This window comes from Rhinopithecus roxellana, chromosome 4 (assembly GCF_007565055.1).
Source record: "Rhinopithecus roxellana isolate Shanxi Qingling chromosome 4, ASM756505v1, whole genome shotgun sequence".
Lineage (NCBI taxonomy): Eukaryota > Metazoa > Chordata > Mammalia > Primates > Cercopithecidae > Rhinopithecus > Rhinopithecus roxellana.
In genome coordinates this window covers 52,291,157-52,318,854 of record NC_044552.1, presented here as the reverse complement: position 1 = coordinate 52,318,854, position 27,698 = coordinate 52,291,157, and the positions used below count along the sequence as shown (strand labels likewise).

The 27,698-nt window shown below is 38.9% G+C and overlaps 1 protein-coding gene across 1 annotated transcript in view; it reads right to left on the bottom strand.

Moving 5' to 3' along the window:
• Positions 1-27,698, bottom strand: part of PKHD1 (PKHD1 ciliary IPT domain containing fibrocystin/polyductin) — a 467,968-nt gene that overhangs the window by 200,918 nt on the left and 239,352 nt on the right. Inside the window, 2 exon segments of the mRNA XM_010364246.2 lie at positions 13,555-13,683; positions 19,141-19,206. Coding sequence (XP_010362548.2) covers positions 13,555-13,683; positions 19,141-19,206 — 195 coding nt within the window.

Below are 27,698 nucleotides of genomic sequence, written 5' to 3'. Positions count from 1 at the left end.
ACTCGGTCACTCCTCTAACAAATATACAAAGAACTTCTACTCTTCTGGAGCTTCCCTGGACACAGGGAGAACAAAGATGAGAAGGCCCCATTGGTGTCAATAATATTCTGGAAGACAGCAGAGAAGTGCCTGCCATTTGCACTGCTGACCACAGCCCAGCCAGCCTGGGCACAGTGCAGAACATTCACCACCTCCGTGCACGGGCTTTACAGACGCCATCTCTCCACACACTACTGCTGCCTGAAAAATGCAGTCAGATGGGTTGTCTGTCATTAAGCCTGACAAAAACCCAGCACAATCTAGGTAAGAGCAATGTTTTTTATCCAGACACTAAATTGCAATCAGGTGACGTTATCATGTAAATAAAGAGGCAAACAGATGGTTTCAAACAAGATCCAGGGCTTTCACAGCACTGCCGATGTTACAAATGAAGAAAAGCAAGGATAAGTCATTAGACACAGAGCGGGCCCTGGAGTGCACAGCAGCCCAACAAACAGAATCCTGGCCTGGATAATGCAGCCAAAACAAAAGGCAGTCACTTACTGCTTGAAATTGTTTGTTAATCAAATACCACTAATTTCCAAATTTCTCTGGGATATGCTCTAAGAAACATATATTCATACTTTTTCCTTAAAATATACTTTGCAATGGTGTCACCTGTGTATATCACCATGACCCTTAATAACACCACTTTCGAAAGCTCTGTTTTATTTCCTCCCACATGTGTAAATAGGAACAGTGTAATGAACTAGACAGACTCAAGGAATTCAGAGGCCTAGATTTGACTCTACTGTCTCTGTGATCTCTGAGCTTCTTTCTTGGACATGCCCTCTTGCGATCATTTCCCTCAACTGTAAAATGTGAAAACAAAAAATGTGGCGGAGGCCATTAACTGCTTCCCAGCATTTATTCTATCCTTACTTAACAATAAGAACTCCAATTTTTAGCTGAATAGATTGTCACCTAACCAAAAGACTACATTTCCCAGTTTCCTTTCCAGGTAGAAGTGGCCATGTGGCTAAGTTTACACCATTAAGATGTAAACAGAAGTGTCATGTGAGAAGTAAAAGAAGAATCCTTTCTCCTGTCTACTGCCTGGAATGTGGCTGCAATGGCTGGTGCTCCAGCACACTGATGGATCACACAGTGAATTTGGAAATAGAAAAGATACTGGAGGACAAAAAGGTAGAAGGGGTCCAAGTCCCTGACACCATGGAATAGATTTTTATGTAAGAGAGATATAAACTGACATATCTATCAACCTCATACTGTAATAATAATTTTTAATAAAAATAATTTTCAGGTTTTTGTTATTCACAGAAGACTTAATCTGCCTAATACCTGGATACCTAAACTCCTAATTCCTAATACCTGGACACTAAAACTGCCAGAATTGTTGTGAGTGTTAAATTAGGTGTGAGAACTCTTTGTACTCAAAGGGTTTCCCTGAATCCTCAGCATATAAGCTGCTCTGTGAATAAAAGTGTTGCATGATCAAACATGCTGGAGAACAGCCCATACTATATCCCCCTCCAAAAGTTATATAACCCATACTGTCATATAAGAGGCTTTGAAAAAAAACAGAAACAAAAAAAAAGTATTTATCTGTGCTCAGTCCAAAATGTTTCAAATTTGTTTGACTTGTTTATTTTTCCATGTGTTGCTTATAAGGAGCTAGTTTCAGGGGAAACACTTTGAGAAATTCTGGGTAAATTTCTTACTAGTTATAGTTAATATCTAAATTGTTGCTTTCAGCCTTCAAATATGAATTGTAATTGAATTTACTTCTATGCCAGTCCAGGTCCAGGTCCCACAGTATATGCTTTCATCACTCTCTGAATGTTTCCTATATAGCACATTTGTTAGTCATATTCATTTTTTTTTTTTTTTTTTTTTTTTTTGAGACGGAGTCTCGTGCTGTCACCCAGGCTGGAGTGCAGTGGCCGGATCTCAGCTCACTGCAAGCTCCGCCTCCCGGGTTCACGCCATTCTCCTGCCTCAGCCTCCCGAGTAGCTGGGACTACAGGCGCCGCCACCTCGCCCGGCTAGTTTTTTGTAGTTTTTAGTAGAGACGTGGTTTCACCATGTTAGCCAGGATGGTCTCGATCTCCTGACCTCGCGATCCGCCCGTCTCGGCCTCCCAAAGTGCTAGGATTACAGGCTTGAGCCACCGCGCCCGGCCTGTCATATTCATTTTTAACTACATGCAATTATATTTCTATCTCCCCCACTAGGCAGTAAGTTCCAGGTGGGTCTTGAAACTGTTTTGCTCATCATTTTATTTTTAATATGAGGCAAAGTGGCACATAATAAGTTATGCACCCAGTAAACAGTTGCTCAATAAATGCATGATTTCTGAACTCTGTTTTCATATCACACATGCAAACAGCAGTGATGGAATAAATGTAAATCAATTTTGGCTTTGCAAGGGGTTTTAATCTCTTTTAGCTCTCTTGGATGGCATTTGGACCATTAGCTCCACCAGTGTCTATGTATATACTGTTAATGAACTGAACATTAGAATGTCCCTTCTAAGTATCATTATTTAGTAGACATAAGAAATCCTGAGTAACATTGACCTAAAAATAAAAATAGGAGATTTTGAATGTACTTGCAGATAAAGAAAACCTCAGAATTCTCAGCCAGACCCATTATTGGGCTCAACTGGTCTGGATATCCAAGATAGATCACTTATACAGCTGGAAGCTGAGATTGGCTCTTGGCTACAGCTTATCTCCATCTGGGGCTGCCAAGCAGTGCTACAAAAATGACCTTTTCATGTGATTTGGATTTCCATAGCCTAAGGGGTGTGTTCTCAAAGGAAACACCCCAATGGCAAATGAGACTTCCAGGCAAAAGGATCTTCTAATGCAAGTGTTCTTGTGACCTAGGCTTCAAAATCCCAGAACATTATTTTATTAATACAGTCTATATCAGTCCATCTAGTCACAAAGGCCAGCCCAGATTCCAGAGGAGGGCAGGAAGCCCCATGTCTCCATGAAGGAGCAGCAAGCATTTACAGGAAGGAACAAAATTTATGGCAGCCCTTTTTGGAGAATTTCCGCAATAATGACATGGAAATTATGATACCTATTAGAATCGGTGCTAGGTGCTGTTACTCAACCTTCTAACAGAGGAGCTTACCACATTTTATTTTAATATTTATTTATTTAATATTTTGACAACCATATCAATATAACTGATTTCTTTTATAATTCTACTTTATTTTATGTATCAAAAAATTATTTAGAGAATGGGTCTAGGCTTTACCAGACTGCCAAAGGGATCTAGGACACACAAAATGTTAAGAACTCTTGAGCTGCTTAATAGTGTAGTAACCCAAGGGTCAGCAATGAGCCAACGATGCCACTCCTGCCCCTGCTGGCCTGCTGTACCTATAAAGACTTGTCACTTCAGCAAAGTTCTTATCTCTAAACCTCTGCACATGAGGAGACTCCAAAAGCTCCCTCAAGGGAGTATAATCAACTCAAGAAATGGCAACTGTACCTAAACCATTGATTGAGAAATCATGAATTATTTAATTTTACATTCCAAAAAATATCCACATGGAAAACAGACCATAAAGAGAAAAAGAAGTAATTCAATGAGAACGTGTGAAAAAAGCCCTGCTCTGCATTAAAAACTCCCACGGGCAGCTGCTCCTTGCTTGGCTTGCACTTCCCAACCCCAACCAGGGGGTTAAAATACATATGCAATCACTCAGGTTCCCTTCTTTTGTAAGAAAGGCCTCTGTAACACTCCTCAAAGAATATTAATTCCATGAGACAAAGTTCTTGGGGCAATAAAACTAGGTAAATTATGTTTATGCATTTTAATCAGGGGAAATTTTCATTAACCCTCAGCAAACTTGTTGCAGTGCAAATCATAGAATATGGGGTTGGCACAAACTTTAATGGTGATTTCTTAGTAGGGTGACCCACTCATTCTGGTTTGCCTCAGACTTTCCAGGTTTTATCACTGAGAGTCCTATGTCCCAGGAAACCCTCAGTCCTGGGTAAACCAGGATAGCAGGTCATTCCCTTTACCAATGATTTTAAAGATATTAGTTCCTGATATCAATGTCCCCAGATAAATATTAAAACCTATGGATGCCACTCTCAGTATTCCAGAGCTGAAAGTAATTAAACAATGAGCTCTGATAGAGTAATGTTGCCTGTTTTAAATAATATGGACTTCAATTCTTACTTCCAGAATTGAATTCATTCTAAGAGTTATACATAATCTCCTAAATTTTAAAACAAAATATATTTTGTATTGTGTTGTGTTTTTGTAATACTCTACTTTTAGGAAAGGACAGTGATTCAGTGATTTTGTTTTTTTTTGTTTGTTTGTTGTTGTTGTTGTTTTTGATACGGAGTCTCTGTCTGTCACCCAGGCTGGAGTGTCGTGGCAAGATCTCAGCTCACTGCAAGCTCTGCCTCCTGGGATCAAGTGATTCTCATACCTCAGCCTCCCAAGTAGCCGGAATTACAGGTACACGCCACCACGCCAGGTTAATTTTTGTATTTTTGCTAGAGATAGAGTTTCGCCACGTTGGCCAGGCTGGTCTCAAACTCCTGACCTCAAGTGATCCACCTGCCTTGGACTCTCAAAGTGCTGGGATTACAGGCATGAGCCACCGTGCCTGACTGACAGCAATTTCTTAAATGACATAACCTATTCTGTTTTCCAAATCAAGCTGATTGAGCTATACACATTAACCAGTTTGGTGGAACTGAACCTATTACTTGAGCTTATTAATTTAGAACACTTGGCAGTATTGTAACCAGAAAGTGACCAGGGACAACCTGGCTGCCAACTTAAAAGTCTGCTCATGGGCAGTAATGGCTTTTAATTTTAACAAAGATATGTGTATCCTTGAAGACACTGATATAATCCAGATGTGTGAAACTATAAAACAAGCAAGAGATGTTACATTAGGTTTTGCATTTAATTAGTGGGAGCCTGCACAGAGGATATAGTTTATTCTCAAGCAATTTCCAAATTACCATCCTCCTTGTACTCCTTGGAACATTTACTGTTAACCACCTCCATCATCTTGGTGTTGCTCCTTTCTTGCCTTGCCTTCTACTGTCCTGGTTCTGATTTCATGATGACTCATTCTATGACATCTCTTCCTGCCACTTAAATTAGCATTTCCCTAAGATGCTGACTTCTACCCAATCCTTATATCTCTCTGCAATAGCTCTCATATGAGTCCTAATCCCCATTCAATACTCAAGACCTCCTTAGTCAATTCTGAGGATTACCAAATTGCAATCCAGATTCTCAATTGGCCTTCCTTTCAATCTTCTGGTCCATATTTCCTGTTACCATCTAGGCATCTGCACATGAACCTGAGCATATGTCTATAATGGAATTTATTATCCTCCCTGCTAAACCTACTCCTTTACATGCATCCCCTACTTCTACTGATGGTACCCCTACGCATTCACCTGTGTGCAAAAGTTCTGGTCATCTTTTCAGGCTCATTTTTCTTTCTTTTTTTTTTTTTTGGCAATCAATAAATTGCTAAGCCCTATCAATTCTGCTTTCCCATCAAGTTTATCACACTTATTATATTTTTCCATAGCAGCTATCATTGCATTTACTGCTACTATATAGCTTGTAATTTGTATTGTTAAGGCCAAAGTATACTTAAAATCCTGGGGAAAGTAATGCATAGTTTCTTTAAGAAATAGTTGTAAACTGCTGCTGAAAGTTTGTACAGGTTGCGTAAGGAAAGAAGTTGCTATAGTGGCAAAAAAAAAAAAAAAAAAAAAAAAAAATTAACACCTATTGCAACTGAAGGAAAGCATCATAGGTGTTTTACAGAAATACCTGCTAGAATTCTCACAGACTACAACAGAAGGTGCCCAATAGGGTCACACCTCTGGAAGACTGACCGGAGTATTTGAAATCATAAAAGCAGTTATTCTCTAGGTGGGAGTAGGTACCAAAATAAAACGCCAGTCTCTCACATACTTCATGCTTGCCAATTACTCCCACCCCATGATCTTCACATCCTGGGGACGTGCGCCCCCTCCTAGAAAATGACTACGATCCATGAAGCTAACACTAATAGACCATGACAATGAGTGTGTTTCTCAGGTGAGTGAAAACAGGAAAAGGTTTATAAAAGCCCTCTATTAGAGTAAAACTTGAATTAGTTCCAGCAAGTTAGCAAGCCATAAAGAGTGTCAAGGTCCACATGACTTTGGATCCCAAAAGTAGATACTAAGTGAGTTCTAATTAGCCCAGAAACAAATGCCATGATTGAATCAAGCAGAGATGGACAAATTAAGATTAGAAAAAGAATCTCAACCATTTCAATATATTTATATTTTTTATGTTTATTTTGTCACAGGGAAAATGTACTGTTATTTTAATCAAAATTTCATTTTTATGAAGAAAAGCATATATAGTTGGGGGAAAAATTCTTTCTAATTCCAACTCCTAATTGTCCACCCTGGCAAAAGCACTGTATCACAGGTCTTGATCAGAAAGTTTAGGGGACTGCTGCTATTCATTTGGGAGCATCCATTTGAATCACGGTCATTGCAACTAGAAGGAACTCCCTAACCTCCAAGTGTTTGATCTCAAAATTCAATCCTATTTTAGGAACAAAACAAATAAAGCAATAGTAGTCCCTCTAATACATTTTAGAGGTCAACTTAAAACACTGGGTTGAAGCATGGGGACTAAAATTTCACTCAGCTTTGGTATAAAACATAATATAAGTTTGGGCAATAATCTTAACATATTTCATAGCATTTTACAATTTATAAAACACTTGCATTATCATGGTTCATTTTAGTTGGATTAGAAAGCCACTACGTTTCCTACCAACTCAACAATTGTATATGTCTATAATTTACGTATATATTAATATTTATAAGTAAATCCACCTCAAAATAAAACAAATAAATTACTAGGTAATCAGTTCATCAAGGGACTCCATATAGCAAAGCATTTTATACTTAGACTGCTTTAAATTGTAAGTTTCTATAGTATATTTTTAAACAATTTGGTATATGAAAAGTTTATTTACATTCATCATTTCAAAAATAAACTGCTTAGGAATGTTGGTGAGAACACCTGCTCTGTGGAGTCTGAAATCCTGGTTCTTCCTTCTAGTGGTGAGGACATGACTTTGACATCCTTAAAGCAAGGTTCACTAAGGTCTATGATAAAATTGCCTAAAAGGAAGGAGAAATAGACAGTTTCCAAATATCCTTTCATCTTTGACTTCAGATTTTCTTTTTATTTATGTATTTTTATTTGAAAATAATGTCGATTTAAAATTTTAGGTCAAAAGTAGCTTAAAGAACAGCTTTTCCATCCACTTTCTAAACAAGGTCAAAGGAAAGTTCAACTGTTGTCTCCCTGGATCTTTAATGTGTGCCCTGAAAGAAAATGATCAAAATATGTTTCCTCCATGTCTTTCCTCATCCCACCACATCCCTCTCTTCTAAGAAGAGGCTCTGGTCACACATGTAAACATTTGACCACAAGTTGCAGTCCAACAACTATAGTCCATTCTCACTGCAAAGTGAGCAGTTCCAAACTGGGGGCCCAATTATGTTTGAAGAGTTGACAAATACCACTTTCAGGCAGAGAAGAGGTGGTATAATTAACACTAAGCATTACAGGTAAAAATAAAATAAAATAAAGAAACTAAAAACCCTTTGAACAGTGTGTCTCCTGGTGTTCTGTAATTTCTGATTCATGCAGGGAAGACAGCACAAATTTAGCAGGCTCTAAAGCACCTTTTGAATTAAGTCAGGTACATCTGCTTTTAATTACATACATGCATATATACTTATACACATAAACACATACACAGAGGTAGATTAAAGACAGCTGCAAATTCTTAGCTATTCCTCCCATTGAGAGGTGGAACCTAATTCTCCTCTCCTAAATCTAGGCGGACCTCAGGACCTTGCTTGACCAAGAAATTTATGGCCATGATATTCTGAGCTTGCCAGAGCCAGCTCAGAAGGCATGTGGCTTCCAAATAGGTCTCTGGGACCACTTACTTTTGGAACACCCTTTCTTAGGCTATTTCTTGGAATCCAGCCATCATGTTGTGAGGAAGCCCAAGCAGCCCCATAATTAAACCCATGAGGAGAGGAACTGAGGCCTCTTAGTTGATTGTCCTGAGCTCCCAGCCAATAATCAGCATCAAGGCCCAGCCATATGAGTGACCCATCTTAAAGGCATCTAAAGGCAGCCAAGGTTAGCCTTTCAATGACCACAGTCCAGCCACTATCTAACTACAACGCACGGAAGAACCCAAATTAGAACATCTCGGCCCAGCCCTTCCCCACAAAATTGTAAGCAAAATAAAATATGTGTTTTATGTTGTTAGGTTTCTGGGTGGTATGTCAGGTAATGATACAGTTTCAGAACACCCACTCCACTTGTCACCATTCTGATGTCACATATTACAAAAAGGACCCCAGTAATTGAAGTCTAAATTTCTTCGCCTCCCACTTGCTAATCCAGAATAAGTGGGGCGGCGGTCTTTAGTGCTTTTATGTCCCATCCAAATGGTACAAGACCAAAATTTGAGAACTGCACAAGCTATAGAAACATCACCAATATTTGTTTGGTTTCTAAATGGTGTTGTAGACCTACATCTCTGCTATAATTCAGTATGAAATACTGAATTACATGTAAGCTCAGATAAGAAAAAGGTGAATGAAGTCAATAGTTCTATAATCACAACATTTTATAGAAGTTTCTCCCTTCAAAAATTACTTTCTGATTTATGATCATCCTGCTTCATATCACCAACCTATTATGATGTTTTGCAACTTAACAAGGAGGTGCATTATATTGCCCTCTTTGAACATCACATGACTTTGACAAGCTTCTCTGGCATTTAAGGTACTGAATATTAAAAATCAGAACAAACAGAAGAGTTATTATAAAAGAAAAACAGTGCTCTCCCATTCATGGCTTCAAATAAGGACAGTTCAAAGTAATATAGAGAATGTAACAGTGAATTCTACCACACGCATAAACACACAAAGATGCTGAGGCTACATAATATCATATTTGAACCCTTTAAAACAGAATCCTGAGAAAGCCCTGGAGGCATCTTACACAAATCCACTCGGGTCAGTTTAGGACAAGGCATAGAGCAGAAACTAGAGCGATCCTTTTGCCGTTCGACAGAAGGTTTGAGATTTGCATAGTAAGGCAGAACTTGTTCCTACTACTTAAGAAGTTGAGAATGCATTCAGGCCAATTTTTCTAATATTTAGAAAGCAAAGACAGTCAGATACACTTATTTGTTGAAGCAAAGTTATCATGAACTTAAACTACAAGAGCAAATTCTTAATGATTACCTCAGCTTACTCTATATAATACCACAGAGAAGAATTTACAGCTCTTTCAAAATCCAATGTCCATAAAGATAGAATGCCTTGAAGGAAAATGATACCATACTTAAGATAGTGATATCTTTTATTAGTACAGTAAAGTCCTATTTTTATGGAATAGGATGGGTCTGAGGTCATTCCATAAAATTGATTTCCCAGAAAATGGAAATAGGCAATTTACTCTAAGAATTTTATTGAAAAATTATGCTATTCTATTTGAATAATGATGGGAATGTTCTACACGTTTCCTTTATTAATGAATTAAAATACACAAAACACCATAAAATTATATTAGAGGTTCAAAAGTATCACTTAAATCTTTTTTACCAGTCACTTTCATTTTGTAAAATCAGCAGTTCCATTAAAATCGTATTATGTAAAAATGGGTTTTTACTGTAATAATAGTTATTACCTATTTAGCTCCCAAGGATGTTGTGAAAATTAAATAATAAGCCATTGGAAAGCAAATACAAAGCATTGCTAATACCAGAGGCCAAGAGGGGCAGCCAGATGGAAAAATGAAGGAAAGGAGCACCTGATACATTACAAATCACAGCTTTCATCTGTAATTCCATTACCGCCAAAACTCTATGCGGTGGTCATGTGCACTGATGTTATCTCATTTCATCTTTCTTAACATTATGATATATTAATTATAGCCCTAATGTTATAAATAAGGGTCAGAAAGGTTTACAGCTTGTCCAATGTCACACTGTTGTAAATGTCAGAAGCCAAATGTGAACCCCAGGTTTATCCTAGTTGACAGCTCATCCTATACCCTGAAGGATCCCCAGTATGCCCTTGTGTCTCATAACTGCCCCTCTAATTCTTACCTCATCTTTCAAAATTCACTTCAAATGCCTCTTCTTCCATGAAGCCACCTTTACCCCAGAGACACTATGACTCTAAACACATTCAGTATTTATTATGGCTATTTGTTGTATTATTGTGCATTGTGTGTTTTATTAATCCAGTTAAATCCCTAGCTGTTTGAGGTCACAGTTATATGGTACTTGACACTGGGTTCCCAGATTGTGAGCACCTGGAACTGTGCCTTGAATACAGTGAATGTTTGGTAAATATTTGCTAAAGTGAACTGGAAAGGGGGTGTTCATTTGAATTACAACTACATTTGCTACCAGATGCAAAGCAAATGCGTTTACTAATGGTTCATTGCATTAGAATGTTTCTAATGCAATGGTTCATTGCATTGCATACCTCTTTGGGAAGTATCTCCAGTTTTTCCAAGCATGTGTGATAAGATTAAATGCCTCAAGTAGTGTATCTGACGTACAGTAGATACTCAACAAATAGTAGTTTTTTATTTTATTTTTGTTTTATTTCAAATTACGGGAAGTTAAGGGAAGAACGTGGATGGTAAAGAGAGGGGCATAAATTCAGTATAATATATAGCCTAATTTGGAGATATCAGAGCAGGTATGGATGGTAAGTTTTTTTGAAAAAAGAAAGATACAATGAAGAATTAGAACTCCTGATTTAAATTCTCTGATTTCCTGCCCAGCTTCTTTACTTACTAGCTGGGTAAAACTTCAGCAGGTTACCCTCTCTGCATTCTAGATTTTTCATCTGTAAAAACAGGGATAATAACAGAATCCACTTATAGAGTAGTTATGAGAATTATATGAAAAGAAAAATCCTTGTAAAATACTTAGCATAGTGCATGTCACACACCAAGCACTCAAGTTATAGTTGCTACTATCGCCATCATTACTATTATCATAAAAATCATTTCATAATTCTTAGGAATCTGTTCAAAGGAGAAGACATTATTTTCCACAGACTGTAAAATCTTAGAGGGGTATGTGTCAATCCTGTCAAACCCAAAGATTTATTTCTGCTATTGAATTATGGATGGGAGCAATGAGTTCATGCACTTCATCCAAACGATGCTTACTGAACGTCTACTTTGCGCCACAGTCAGGTGGACAAATTTATTTGATTTAAAGAAGGCTAGGAATGAAAGAAACAAGGGGAGCCAGGAAAAGGTGAAGAGTTCAGAGAGAGACAAAACCACAAGCAGAAAACACAGTTAGATTCAATCCAGAGACCCATCAGAGGTCAAAATATCAGTCTGCCAAAAATCAGAAGGGAAGAGTAAGGCAGAGCAGCTCCTGCAATCTGAATGGTACAATGGATTCAATTGCTCATCAATCACAGGTCATTTGTTGGAGATAGAAGAGGGGTTATTAGAAAACAGGAGAGGGGCAATGAGCAGGAGAGGGGCAATGAGCAAAGATTTTATTTTTTGTATACTACATATCTGTTTTTCACTCACCTGTCTTTTCATGTGAAAGCGAGAAATAATGAAAAATAACCGTGTATGTTTTAAAAATCTTAACTTTTCTGATTCTCACAATAACACTGAAAGGTCAACTGGAAAGTCCTCTCTACATCCAATGTCTGTGCCCCACCTCCTTTCCCCCACCCAGCATTGATTTGTGCTATTTAAGAGCAGTGTCATGGAGAATTCAGGCCCATACTATGATATTATGAGCTGACCATAGACAAAGGAATGAAGGATAGTGGAGAAAGCCAGGGATCCCGGGACCCAGGGCACACAGTGGACACAGTCAACTGCAGGGCCAAGCAAGATGGCCAAGATGGCTCCTTGCTTGGCATAAAAACCCCAAAGGATACTAAAAGCTTGGCAACCTTCAAAAGCTTCTCTTGCTTCCTGCATGGGGTGGGGGAAGCAGCTTGCTTAGTAGGAAAAAACCATAGCCCAGGGCGAATCCGCTGGCTAGATTAATCAAAGACATGGCTGAGACAGAACAGATTTTTCCTTTTCACATAGGAATGACTCATGAGCTTGTTTATTCAAAAAGTTACATCCTCCATTGAAGAGAGGTGGTTGATGGGGAAGCGGGATGATAATAATAATAATTGACGTTTGTACTAGTCAGCCCACTCACGCCCGGCCCTTGTGTCTCTGGGCAGAGTCACACAAACACACCACCAATGGGAAGAAGGTGGCCTGTATATCTTGTTTCATTCTTCCTTCGTTCTGCCACACAAATAAAGCAAAGAATACAGTGACCCTCTTATTTTACTCGTAGTCATTTTAGAAAGGGAATGTGCTTTATTGGTTCAAGATGAGGACTGGAAGAAAGACTGCTTGGGTTCAAATTCTGACTCTGCCTAATTGCAAACCATGGGACCCCGACCAAGTGACTTAATTGCCATAGGCCTCTGCTTCTCCATCTGTAAAAATGGGGATAATAATGTTACTTATTTCATAAGGTTATTGTAAGGATTAAATTAGTTGGTACATGGAAAACAGTTCCCGGCACATTGTTAGTTCTCAGTAAATGTTTGACATTATCATTATTATTACTTCACAGATGGTTAAATGTTCTTCCATTACGGATCTTCTTCTTTTATTCACTATTATCTTAAGAGGTTCAAATTAAACCATAAATGTAATTAGGTCTTTGGGGGAAAATATAATTGTCCTATGAAAAACATTTCCTTCTCAGGCTAGGGAGATATTCTGGAACTTTTGAAAACTCTCTTTTAAATAAGAAGAATTTTGTAAGTATGACTGTGTGTTTCTGTATATCTAAGAAATCATCTTTTTAAAAATATATGTGTATACTGGAAGATAGGTCTAGATAGATAGATGAATAGATACATAGATAGATATTTTTCTATTTGATTAACCTACTTCTCTGCAATTTTGAAAATTCATAGCAACCTGAAGAGCTTGACATTTTTCCTCAGTCCTGTATTTCAAAATTCACAAAGGCAAACCATCAGAACACATTAATAAATTGTTCTCTTCCATACCCTCTGTGTCTTTCCAACTTAAGGATACTAGAACCTGTAAATCCATTCTCTGACCTGTAAATTCATTCTCTGACACATGAAGAAAACTAACCAGCTAGTGGATTATTTTAACTTCTTTCAGCATCACAAGTACTTATTCCACTTTTAATGAAGATATGCTAGGTTAATTTTGGGGGATTTCACTGGTCTATGAAATTGCTCTCCTACATTAACCCCCCAAAAAAGAGGAAGAATGAAACAACATAAGTGCCTACTTATTTCCATACTCGTTACTGTGTTGTACAATATAAATGAAACGTAATAAGATCTGGCTGGGTTCAGCCTGTCTGTGATTCATCTCCTGGGTTGTCTTACTCACTGGGTAAAATGAGAACGTCATCCCCAGGGCCTGGAAGGGTATTGTTGTATCCTCCCCAGCCTTCTCCAACACCTTGCCATGTTTCAGGGAGGGACCATTTTAAAGTTGATTCAGGTGCAGAGGTAGAAGCTAGAAAATAAAAAAAAAAATTTGAAAATCTAATTCATTGTGATAACTTCCCAATTCTATCCTTATTTTAGGATGCTAGTGGTATTTTCACCTCCCAAAGAAGCTGTCTTTTAACATTTTATAAGTTTCTGTACAAATATTTATCAGCTAAAAAGCAAGTAATTGTTCAATCCTTAGATTACCTTCACTTCTGAAAAAAATCCAACGTTTATTATTATACATTTGTGTTTTGCCTTATAATAAATATGGCATGCTTCTCATGAAATATTTAGAAAATGCAAATAAAGAAAGGTAATAATTGCCTATAATCTCACTACCTTGCAATAACTACCTTTTATTTCTATTTCCCTCCAGAATTTCTCAGAATTTTTACATAATTGAGATTATATCAAATCCTGTTCTTATTTTTTACACCCAGTTTGAATTTTGCTTAGCTTAGCCTATTTTCCTATGCATTTCATCATATTATATTTAAATGCCTTGTAAACATAATTTTAGTGGCTACATATCATATTTTTAAAATCCATAATGTACTTAATTCCTATTGTCTGACATTAGACTCCTTTTACTTTGTTAAATTGTAAATAATGCAGTGTTAACTGTCTCTATGCAAATCTCTCAATAATCCTGATTATCTTCTTCAAATACATTCCTCAATGGAATGACTGAGTCAAAGGTTATGTTCTTCCCACAGCTATCCCTACATATTAAAGGCAGGGTAATAATCTAAAAACTTCTCAGGGCAGTAACTGACAGGCAGATCATACATTCAAACCAGTTTCTATTGATTTTGCCTTTGATGATCAAATGGCATTTTCTATTCAACCATTCTACTAGTATCTCCATCGCATAATTGAAATGTAAATCTAATAATTTCCAGTGGGGACTGTCCAATATCACATCACGCACAACACCATGCTGAACCATATCTACTTGTTCTTTCCTGGGACATGATTACTGGTGCAGAGTCAGAAGGGCAGAGAAATTGCCTCAAAAGGGTAGAATGAAAAGGCCTCCTCTTGTGAGGGGAGGGAAGGAATCATGTCCATGATTTGCTAATTTTACAACACAAATAGTGAGCACCTTCTCTATCAGACCTGCCCTTAAAAAGCAGGGATACAAAAAGAAATAAAATATGTCACCCTTGCCTCCAAGGAACTGATAGTGTTATGTCAGTATTAAGAGGATAAAAACTCTATACAGGCACTGAGGGGAGTTCTTTTTAATTGTACCTGATAATGAAAGGAAGCAAGATTTTGCCAGGAGAAGCTTCCTAAGGGAAGTAGAATCTCAGCTGCATTTTAAAGGCTTAGAAGTTATTCAGGTAAAGGGGAGGTTGTGATGAGTATATGGCAAGAGGGTTGCAATGCAGACAGAAGGATGAGCATGAGCAGAGGCAAAAAATGGGAAGTCAACTGGAGGAATGACAAGAAATTTGGTGTTGCTGAACCACAGGGCTAGAAGAGAGGTAAGTGACAAGGTTGGTAAAATAGACAGAGGCCAGAGTATGAAGGATGACAAAGGTGGAGGGGCCAGAGTCTTCCAACCCATTAAGGGCATTATTAAGAAGTGGATGAATACAGTTTGTTCCACAGGGCATTTGGGGTATCTTTGTGGTCTCCAGGTGGAGCTATATAGCAAGCAGTGGAAAAATATGAATTGGAAGGATGGGAAGAGCTCTGAGCCCAAAGATGAATTTGGCATCATCGGCCTACAAGCTGTATTTGAAACTCTGAGGGTGGTTATTACAGCTCCAGAGGATTTCAAGGTGAAAAGGGAAAATGCCTGATGCCAGAAACATGAGGAAGACTTAGTTATTTTTTCTACCAGACCCAATTCCTCAGTAGTCATGGTTTTATTAGAGCTCCAGGATAACCTAAAAGTATATAGATTGTGGTCAAGCAGGAACCATAGGCAATTTAATTAGTACAAAATATACCACACACCTTGGGAATAAGGCAATGTCTTGGAACAAGGGTCACTCAGTAAGAGGCTTTATAAATATTTCATAAACTCCAATACTGTAATACCTTTCTAAGTTTTCTCCCAATGTTGCCTTCTTCCCAATATTAGACCCAAAATACCCAGTTGGGGGTTGAGTAGGGGTATTTGTGAGGGTGACCCCTAGCTTGCCCCACAAAGTCCAGATAAAATGTCTCTGATGCCTCATTTCCAGTGATATTTCAAACAGGCAATGATTGTTCTCTAAAACCTCATGCCAAGCTTCAGGAATCTTTAGTTACTCCAACTTTATATCACAGATGATGGAAACAAATATTCTGTACTTTTGTCACCTTTACTCTTGCTTATAAGAGGGCTGACCCAGTCTTTAGTTGGACAAATTAGGCCTTCAGGTAGCTATTCTAATGAAGGAATGTTATTATGCGCAAATTTAATTATTCTATACCATCCTGCCTTAAGATAAGAACACTAACGGATAAGAAAACATGTTTCAGTCTCCTGTCAGAGTTATCAGATTTCTATACAACTAATATTAGGATTCTATATGACTACTATTGACAATCAAATTTGTGGAGAGAAAAAGAAGCCTACAAGAGTTAAAGAAGCATCAGTCAGAGATCTACTGGGAGAATCAGAAGAGAGGAAGGTCTTGGAATCCTAAGTAATACAGCATCTCCAGAGAGCACAAGTGACCTTGTTAATAGTAGAGCTCTGGTAAGAGAGAGAATTAGAAGTGACTGTTAAGCTTAGCAATCAGGGCATGGGTGATCCAGATGACAGTAGTCCCAGTTGAGTGGTTCAGATGGAAACCACATCACAGTGGATTGAGGAATGCACTGGAGTTAAGGAAGGAAAGATGTTGGGTCAGATCATCCAAAAAGCTCACTGAGGAATGAACAGTCTTAAGAGTTGAGAACCATAGCTTTGATCTGTCATCTGAATCTTTAGATAAATTAGACTAGTTTCAAAACTGCAGCCCATGAATTTTGGTCTGGACCAACATTCCTGATGAGGCCTCTCCTTGCTTCCCTGTACAAATTTGTCACTCAACAAGCAGCTAAAATTTTAGGTGGTCTCGAGCCTGATATATGAGCCAAATGTTACCCTCCACACCTTTGCTCTTCATCAACCCAGGTTTTCATGGCTCTGCATGAAGAGGAGGCTAGGCTTTTGAGAAGTTTGCAGGACAGCGTCTGCTAATGGAAAATTCAGTATCCACAAATTTGTTTTGTTTTGTTTTTAATTGGGAGGCACTGAACAGAAGAAGCCAGTAAGGAAAGAAAGGTTAACTACACAAGATAATGAGTTGTTTGCTGATGGGGGAAAGTATGGAAGATGCAAGTAGGGGTGAGTTAACTTTGAACAAGAGTAGGGTTGCCTGAATCTCAGAGATCAAAGAAAGGGACAAAAACTTAAGTCTGTGGGAAAATTTAGGAAAAGAATCCCTGATGATCTCAATGTTCTCATATGACCATGGACAATATGTGCACTTAGTATGGGTGCATACTACATACTCATATGGGCTAACACGTAGATAGATGGTTAATTCATTCAAACATTGGATTGACCCATTCAAACAATGGAATGAATGAGTTAACACAGATAGATGAGTTAACACAGATAGATGTGTTAACTCATTCACTCATTCATTCTTATTTTTGGCAAAAAATTGATATTGCAATAATGTTACTGTTTTACATAGAGCTACTCACTAAACAAAATACATGACCATGATTAAATTTTGGCATTAGCACATATGCTACATACCATGAGAATCAGGCAATGTCTTGGAAGTATGTTATTTAAAATTTCTTCCTGATGAATGATATTGTACTAAATCTGTAACTCTTTGTGTTTTGAAATAGTTTTCTGTCCCAAGCTATATGAGGTAGGAAAACTGGCTAGATTTTAATATAACTCATAAGTAAATCTATGCTCAATAAGGCAATGTAAACACATTAGAGGCTACATTGTATAGCAGAAGGAACACTGGGCTAAGCTGAGACACCTGAGTTCTTATCTAGGCTCATATAACTGACTACTGATATGACTAAGTTTAATATCTGGACTTCACATCCCCATTTGTAAAATGAGGCAACTGGATAGGATAGCCTGTAAGGTCTCCACCTTTGTTAAAATCCACAACTCTATGAAGTATGGGCTTTCTATTTATCAGCAGTCGTAATTGTAGCATCTCCAGTTAAACTGACCCCTTCTAAAAAGCTCTGAATGCTAGACACCATGCCATCCTTCCAAAGAATCCTTAGTACAGAAATCATCATACTACGTGCTGAGTGACACCACCCTGACTACAGATGGTTGAACCAAGAATGGCCATTCATAGATGGTCCAGTATCCACAGAAGGGGGCCTGGCATGAGAGCTTCCCCAACAGGTATGTCCTCTACAGACTAGGCAGTGACACAACCAATCAAATATCTTCTTGAGGAATTTGAACATAGAAACTTTCAGAGAAGAGAGAACTATCCTTTTCCTTATAACAGTTATTTTAAAACAGCTGTATTAATTGATTACTTAGTAGTTTGACTGACATCCCCAAGAGATCATAAGACCCCATAAAGTCAAAGTCCATTCTATCTTGCTCATCATGGTATCCCCCACACCTTGCATAAAAGGCACTCAATAAACAAGGCATTTTGAATCATCTAAAGGCACAGAGAGATGAAGGACAAGGAACATGAAAAACCAAGTGTGTGGCAGCTCAGAAAACATTCTGAAAACAATCTTGAATCACATTCTTCATAGCCCAATAAACATGGAATGGTAACCTTCAGGATTATTGTTTACAGTTTTAGTCCAATTCTCTTACCTCACTTATCTATTAATTTAAATGAAGGCATTAGATCATTTTCTGATTAGCATGGGCTCTGCTCTGACATAGCACAAAAATGCCACTAAAAATTAAAAGAAATCTCTGCCTTTGAAAAGATTTATTCCTCCTGCAAATGTATAGTTAAATTGACTCAGAATAAACAAAAACAAACAATGAAATACATCAGAAGGTGCTTAGGAGACATTTAGTCTTTGAGAATTTGGCTTTTTGAGTTAGAAAGATTTCACAGAATGATCTGACTTTTGAGGAGGGTTTGTTTACCCTGATTTCCTGAAATTACCAGGAACAATTAAAATTTAGAGATACCCTGAATTTTTCTTTCCATTTGGAGGGGGCCTAATAGCCCATCTGCAGATCTGGAGTCCTATGTGCACATATGGTCCATAATTTATGAAATGTGCTTATTTATATGTTTCAATTCTTACTTTCATTGTTTTGAAAAATAAATGCACCTTTATATCATTTTTTGACATGCAGATACATATTTTAGTTACAGGGCAACACAATAGAGAGTTATCAGACATACAAGCTTTAGGACTGATATCTGCCTGTTTATTAACAATATGACAAGGTGGAATTTGTAGAACTACTGGAGGACATTCTGCTATACTAGACACTTCTATTTGGTGTGTTAATACTCACCTGAAATAGTTGGGGGCATACCTTCCTTCACCCGAAGAATGACTCGAACTCGGCCTTCACCTGAAACTACATACCAAAAGCCACAACTTGCATGTGATACAAAGATCATCTTAATATTAAAGATAGTCACATGTGAGAAAAAAAGAATTTATGCTGAATTCTAGTTGCCTAAATTTTCAAAACAAAAAATGAAATCCTTGTTAGTTAATCTAACAATTGATTTCCAACATTTGATTTTGATTGCTTTCATTTGATTAAACTTAATTGTAATAAATGTCTCCAAGAGAACCGGCACATAAATAATTAGGAAAAACAAAAATAGAAACAAAACCTTTAGCCATATGTTCTCTGGAGGCCAATGGTGTCCAGCAGGGCATATACCTCATATCCTATTTTTCTCTTCATCATTTTGTAGACTCAGCTTTTAGAATTCATGTGTTTTTCACCAATAGAGTTCAGATCATCCATGAAATGTATTTGCTTTACCTTTATCCAAACAAATTGTCCTTTTAATGAAGCCTTTTCCCCACCCCCTATCCTCCTCCCATCATCCAAGCCAACTGAGCACATTTAAAAGGACTGGGGTTCATTAATTTTAAGTGTTCAATAAATTAGTGGAAATAATCAAAAGGCCTGATTCTTTCTGATAATGACAATTTGATGTCAGTATAAACCAGTAGATTAAGCTGGGAACATATGCTCCTTTGCCAAGAGAGGCTGCTATAATTAAATAGTGAATGCATCTACAAGGTGCTCTCACGCCTGATTAATTAGTAATCAGGTGCACAAACTCCATTTTTCGGTCACACCTTGTCTCTTATTGGTTAATTACCTTTCTGCCTTATCGTTCGTCACATGAGCCACACCTCCCACCACTGGAGGACTCCGTGTTGCTGAAGGCTGCAGCCTCGGGGACCTGGCCGAACTCACACTCTCCACTTTTGTTTTCCTGGAACCCTAAACCCTTTCCTCCATCACAGATGAAAGAAACAGAGGATCATTCTTTCTAATTATAAAACATAAGCAGCGGGGCGCTGTAGCTCATACCTGTAATCCCAGCACTTTGGGAGGCTGAGGTGGGCAGATTACTTGAGGTCAGGAGTTCGAGACCAGCCTGGCCAACACGGTAAAACCTGTCTCTACTAAAAATACAAAAACTAGCCATGCGTAGTGGTGCACTCCTGTAATCCCAGCTACTAGGGAAGCTGAGGCAGGAGAATTGCTTGAACCCTGCAGTGTGGAGGTTGCAGTGAGCCAAGATCATGCCACTGCACTCCAGCCTGGGTGACAGAGCAAGACTCTGTCTTGAAAAAAAACTAAAAAATGAAAAATAAAAATCAAACATAAGCTTCAGAATACTACAAAGAAAATGATCCCCAAAGAGATCCATGATGAGACCTCTTCAATTCCTCTAATCTTATTTTGGTCATTTTCTCTTTTTAAAATTTTTCTAAGGATGTAAATCACGAGTTTGTGTCTTTCTCCTTACACTGCCACATGCTGAGACCAGGTGCAATGACAACATGCTCTTGACATGTTCTACCTTTATCACCACTTCCAAGACTTTGCTTAAACTGTTCCTTCACCCTGTTGCTGATTTCACGTGTCTTTCTAACTTAATACTAATAGTAAAGTCACTAGTCAAGGTGTCATTTCCTTTTCTTAAAATGAGGTCTAACTCATCCACTTCTGTTCACATTGATTTGTGCATTCTCTAAAGTTGAAAAGCACTTCTAAATCCATCCTGTGATATGCATCCCAAACTTGTTCTCAATTTAATAAATATTTATTGAGCATCAACTGATAATTTAAGATTACATCAATAGTTAGCTGTGTCTTCAAATTTTTGAGAGAGAGACTTTTCTCATGCACCTTATGAGACCAGATATTGCTAGAAATGTAGATACTTCGTTTTCATGGGCCAATTTAGAAATCCTAGGTTTAATCTTGTATCTGTAGCTCTTTCCACTATACTGCACCAGTGGCTTCTGGACTGAGTGGTGACTGATTTTCTTAAACCTCTACACATGCACAAATGGTCCCCACCTCTAGGAGAATCCCCTCCCAAAACAGACATTGCAAAACTAAAAAGTCTATTGAAAATCTATTGCTCACCTCACTAATGTTGAGTGTATGAATGCCAGTCAGTGAAGTGAAGTAGTTTCAGGATCAGAGCAGATAGAGAAAAGTTAACAAAAGCTGCAAAAATTAGAAGTCTGATTTCCTGTACCACCACCTCTACATGCTGCTGGGAGCAGATGAGTATGAGTCAGAGGGCTATCTTCCCAAATACTATTTTCTGGTCATAGTCATGAGAGACAATAGTGAATGGTAGGAAGAATGTGGGTACTGGAGCCCAACAGCCTGGATCTGAATCCTGGCTCTTCTGGTTCCTAGACATGGGCCACTGACAAGTTATTTGCCATTTCTAAACCTCATTCATTTCATCTAAAAGTGGAAATAATCATACTATCTATCTCATAGGGCTATTGGAAAGAAAAGATAGAATAATCCAAGGAATATGCTTAGCACAGTGCCTGGCACATCATGAACATAAATGTTAACTATTATCAATACTGTCATTACGGCATGTTCATGATTCCAGGTGCCAGCCAGTCAACAAGGCTCAAGAAATATGCTTTTACTTTCCACTCTTTTTACAGCTGTATCCAATCATGATGAGCTGTAGTATTACAGAGTTGTAAGCAACTTAACCAGATCTGCTAAAGTTTGTTAAGTGTGTTGACTCTACAAAGAACTGTAAATGTGAAGTGTCATTTCCAATTTGAATAAATACAAAGGGGGATGAAAATCATTTGAGAATGAAAGTATTGACTTGGGAAAAGTTTAAAAGCCTTACACAAGCTGTGATATTGTACATATGTTTTCTCAGTGCTTATGATTTCTGATTTTGTATTTGTAATACGAGAATGGTTAATCTTCCGTGTTTATAAATGGAACCCCATTGTAGTTGATCCTTCCCAGATTGTAAGAAGATCTGATGCTCAAAAAGACAAAAAAAAAAAAAAAGTCTTTGGGTCAATTATTGCCAACTTTTTCTGACGAGTGCTGTATGATCTAAACTTGCCATAAACACAGACATCTAGGGTGAGGAGGAAAATGTGCTAAGAAAATGGCTCCTGGTAAAAGAGAATTACTAAAGTAGATATGATACTAGCGCCTACCAGGTTAATGTGTTGTGTCTGATAAATTCTGTCCTCACTTAAGGCTCTAGGAAAGAGAAAAATTAATTAATTCTCTCCCTAAGCAGGTCTAATTCTCTCTTGAAACTTCAGAGGGAGAAATAAGCACCCATTTATTTAAAAATAAAAAACACATGGAATCTTAGTAGGTTACAGACTCCTTCCCTATTTCACTCTTTCATTCATATTCTCATTCTCACATTGTCGTTTTAGTTTACGCACCTATTAGTACCTCTCATTCAGGCCACATTTATCTAGTGTGTCAGCCACTGACTACACAGGGAAAGAACATAAAATAGCAACTGCAATCGGTATCTGCAAATGTCACGCAATCCCACCCTACCTCATGACTTCTCTTTCTGTCTCTGTCTGCCCTGGACCCAAGCTCCAGCTCTGTCTTCCTGAGCCAGCTGTTGGCTCTCTCTGCATTTTCACCTATTACCTCCATATCCTCTCTGTTACCTCCTCTGTTGCCTCCACATCTTTTCCTTGTCCTGACTCACAAATCTGCACACTCCTGCTGTTCCTCCTGTCCTGCTCAGTGAACTTGACCTCATTCCCCAGAAGCTGACCTCTTTGGCTTAGCCACAGAGAAAGCTTGCTTGTGAGTTAGTCACTGGCAGCTAAAGCTTGATTTGCAGGACCACACTCCTGTCTGATTTCAGCCTCAGAGGCAGCCATGGAAGGCATCTTGGCCCTCATAAAACATGATCCTTTAAAGGCCTTCACAGAAATAGTATATGAAAATCCTGTGATTACCTGTGAGTCTTCTATTATCCCTGTATCATTCACTTATGAAACAGTGAATTTTAGGGGGGACAAAAGGAAAAGAACTTGATCAAGACACCAACAGATACGTCTGCATTAGCCACAATCCTAAAAGTTAGCTCAGTTAAACCTCCTTAATTAACTCAGAGAAGAATAACAATTGTTATTCTTACTCAGAGCAATGTTTTTCATACTTCTGTGAAGGCATTTGTGATTTCCCAGACCCTGCCACAGACCTACAGAACCCGAACTTCTCAGGAGGGTCCTGGGAACAAGCATTTCAGCTGTTTACCCAGGAGGCAAAAAAACACAAATGTAAGGAACTAAACAAATTTTCTCATACTATACTCTCAATATGTTGTTTGTTCTCAGGAACAGGCGTTCTTACCAAGTGAAGAGTGACATCCAGATGGAAAAGATCCTTACTTCACAATTCTTAATTTTTATCAATTATACCAAACTCTTACAGACCAAATCATATTCCCAAGATGTAAAATGCACAGTGGTTATTTGAGAGGCATAAAAAGTTTCATTTTAGTATGTATACATTGTAATGTATTTTTAGAAAAAACAACTAACTCATTAAACCCATGATTTCACAGATATTACTAAGAAAAGTTAGGTTTTAAAAATAAGACAGTGTAGAAATTGATTTAAGAAAAATATTAAGTAAATAATCAGACAAGAGGTATAAGGATATGACACAATTATGAAAATGGTACTAAAATATCTAAAGTTCAGGAAGTACAGTGTAACTAAGTATTGTTTTTTCTTATAAATTGAAAGAAGAAGAGCTGGTTTATATGGTTAGGTATATAAGCTCAGATTTAAGAAAAAGAAAAGATGGTATACTAGGAAAAGCACCGAACTTACAGTCAGAAAAGCTGTTTGAATACTGGTTGCGCCACCTAAGACCTGTGTGAATTAAGGCTAGCAACTCAGCATTGTGGAGAATTAACTCCTTAACCTGAGAGATTCCTAAAAGATGTATTTGATTCTAAGTTTCCTTCTCTTCCCTTTCCTTTCTCCTCCTCTCCTCTTCTCTCCTCTCCTCTCCTCTTCTCTTGTCTCCTCTTCCCTCCTCTCCTCTCCCGTCTTTTCCTCTCTTCTCTTCTCCTCTCCTCTCCTCTCCATTCCTCTCCTGTCCTTTCCTTTCTTTTCCTTTCCTCCTTTTCTCCCTCTCTTCCTGCCTTTTCCTTTTGGAGAAGTTGTTTCCAACCAAGAGGCAAAATCCCTTTTCACATCCCCAGCCTCTGTTCCGTTACCTTTATTTTTGCCATAAAGGTTAGAGCAGTTCCCTGAAGTCAGTTCTCTACATTACTGGTAAAAATCCATGGGGATCTTTGGGAATGAGTTTTTCATAAGAATGTAAATTAGTTTATTAACTAGAATGCTGTGGATTGCCTTAGAGGGGCTCAGCATGGGAATGGCTGCAGAGTTGCGAAAAGATTCTGATTCCGCTCTGCCTACAAAATCTTCCCGAAGAGGTCAGGGGAGCCAGTTGACGCCACTCTCCTCCTTAGAATTCTTTCTCCAGGATTTGCAGGGAGTCTTCTAGACTAGCTGAAGAAGAGAAGATCTATGCAAGCAGCCTGCTTGGCTCCAGGGCCCTTGTTGCACTGAGGAAAGGAAACCTGGGCAGTGGTAGACAGGATCAGGAGCCTAGGCTCAAATCCAGGAAAGCACTCCTGATTTTTTAGGATCTCCCAAGTTAACAGCATCTTTTCTAACCCATCTGTGTGATGAAACAGACCTGAGTTCTCCTAGGCAACTTGGCACACACAATAAAGTCCATCTGCCTTTCCATGCACAGCCCTCTTGCCCTTTATTCGTGGTGAGGGGAACATTTGGACACAAGTGTTGGCCAGCCTGGCTAGACATGTCCTTTTTTTCTCAGTCAGATCAGAAGGTGGTGGTGCAGCAGGAGCCTCAGCCTCACAGGCAGACCTTCTCAGCTGCCGCCTCACACAACGTCCCAGCTCGGCTGCACCTCTGCGGCATGAGTGGGGGCTGTGTGAACTCGGGAGGGCAACTGTGAATGGCGCAGCATCTGATATGAATTTATCACCGGCTGCTGGTCGGGAGGGAGATCAAGCTAGGGGAAGGGGCTGTGAGTGTTTAATGCACCCTGCCACAACCCAACAGTTTGCCCTAAAGAGCCTTTTACCAATATAAAAGGACAGGGTCAAAAGTAAGTTGACCCCTGACAGAATGTACAATTATTAGAAGAAGGCTGTGTGCGAGCAGCTGCTGGAACCCCACTGACTCTGCATCGGGCTTCCAAGAGTCAGATTATGAATAATCAACTCAAGATTGTTTTCTCCACCCCTCTCAACCTCCCCCGCACCTCCCTCCAATCTTCTCCTCCTGTTTTGGGCAAGTCCTATTCTATTTCTACAGGAAGAAGCATAGCCCTCCCTAGCAGCTGCAATAATTGTGTTCCTATTGTGATGAAGACCTCCTCCTGGCCACCCCCCTACAAGTGGCCATTGTGAGTTGAGAGTCAGTGATTATACGCTCCCTCTGATGCTTTGGGGGACCCAGCTGCCTAAGTGCTGACACAGGAGTGTGCGGAAGGCCAGGGAGGGGGCTGGTGGAGGTGGAGGCAAGAGGTGGGGGAAACCCACGTCTGTGAGATTGGATTCTGACATACCAGACCTTTTGCATAAGTCAAGCCAAGAACAAATGAGGCATTATCAGGCCCCAGTGTTGAGAGGTCTCCTCTCCCTTTGAAGTGGAGCTGAGCATGGGGTCCAGCAGCTTTTCCTCCTTTGGACCAAGCAAACATCCTTCTTTTGATATGCTACATGCTCATTATCTCTGCCCCATTTAATGATTTTTGATTGAAGGGTGGCGGCTGGGATGCCGAGAGGATCGTTAGAGAGGCTCCATATAGCCAAGCCCATAAGAAAGGCTTTCCTTGTGCCTGGGCCTAAATTTGGAATTTCTTAACAGTGTGCGCTTGTTCTTAGAGGCAGATAAGGGCTGAGCGTGAAATTCTTAATTAAGCAATAAATAGAGAGTGGGGTGTCAGCAGATGTAGCCAGTAGCCATGGCAACAAGAATCACATGGGCAAGAGAGCTGAGACTCGATGTAGGCCTCAGGCCTGGGCCTGACTGACAGCTGAAGAATCCTACAAAGCTTGTAAACCAGATTAATTAGCTGACTAATTATTTCATAGCATTAATGTAACTAAAAAATAAAAATAGTTCACCATGAACTGAAACATCCTTGGAAAAAAACAGCAGGGAAAGAGGCAGTGGGAAACTGGCTCTGTAAGGCAGAGACATGAGCAGTCAGTGCATCAGATCACATGAAGGGAAAAATGGGCTTGGTGGATTTTTCTCCCAACTTCACAAATATAAAAGAACACTTGTTCTACAGTCATACCCATTCCCAAGCATGGCATAGAAGCTACAGTTGGGATATGCAATAATAGTTCATCATATTCATAATAGTTTATCACATCAAATATTGCTCCTGCAGCATCCTAACACAAACAATAGCGCACACAAGGTACTTCACTTGTAGTCTGTTTTGTAAGTAGCTCCTTGGGCAAAATTCTCAGTGGCTTTAGAAAGGCAACACGAACCAATCTCCCTAACAGATATTTTTCAATGAGTGAGGTTATCTTATTCTGTGGCTAGCAATTGCTTAAATGGCATCAGATTTCAATCACGGGAACAGTATATCATGTATGTCATATTATTGTGAATCTCATTTATCTCACAAAAATCTAGTTAAAGAAAATAGAGGGAGACCCTTTCAGAAAGGTTATAACATATACACTGAGCTCATGACACATGATATTATTAGTCTTCTAAAGAAAGAAAATTTCTAGAGAAATAGTCTATCAGGAAAATGTTTGTGAAGTACATGGCACACTAACCACACTTGAATATATTTGGGTGTTTTGTGCCACAATTCCAAGAGACAAGTAAGTATTTTCTTAACCTTGCTGTGTAAATAAAGCCACTGAGGCATGGAGCAATTATAACGCCATGCCCCAGGTAAAATAACCAGCCAGCCACTGATTAAAACCCTAAGCCGCAAGCACTGGCCATGCGCTTTCCAAAAAAAAAAAAAAACTGCACTCCGTGAAGATGTTTGCTGAACAAAGGCAAAACTTGCCTTGGTAGAAAAGAAAAATGCAAGGGTCAAAACATATTGTATGTGTAGGATTTTTTTCTTTGTCACTGGGAATCCTTGAGAAGCATTCTCCCACAACCCTGCCTAGCACCCCCGCCATCCTTTCTGGTCAGTGATCCATGATTATTTAGTGGGCAGCACACTCTAGTGGAGAGATCCACAGCCAGGAGCTAGAATGCCTGGGTTCAGGTTTTTTCCACTCTCAGCTGGGTCGAAGATGAGTCAGGTATCTTAAATCATGCATGCAGCAACCAAACAGAGGAAATGAAGATAATTGCGATTTTTTCTAAAGCTTCCTATCCTGGGGGATGTGGTTAAAACAATACAAAAGATGGCTCACTTAGAAGTGGTCAACCAGTGAATGAAAATTCAGTCAGTTGTCAGTGAAGCAGCACTCTGAATGAAATGCCAGCCAAGAAAAGGAGCCACACCCCTCG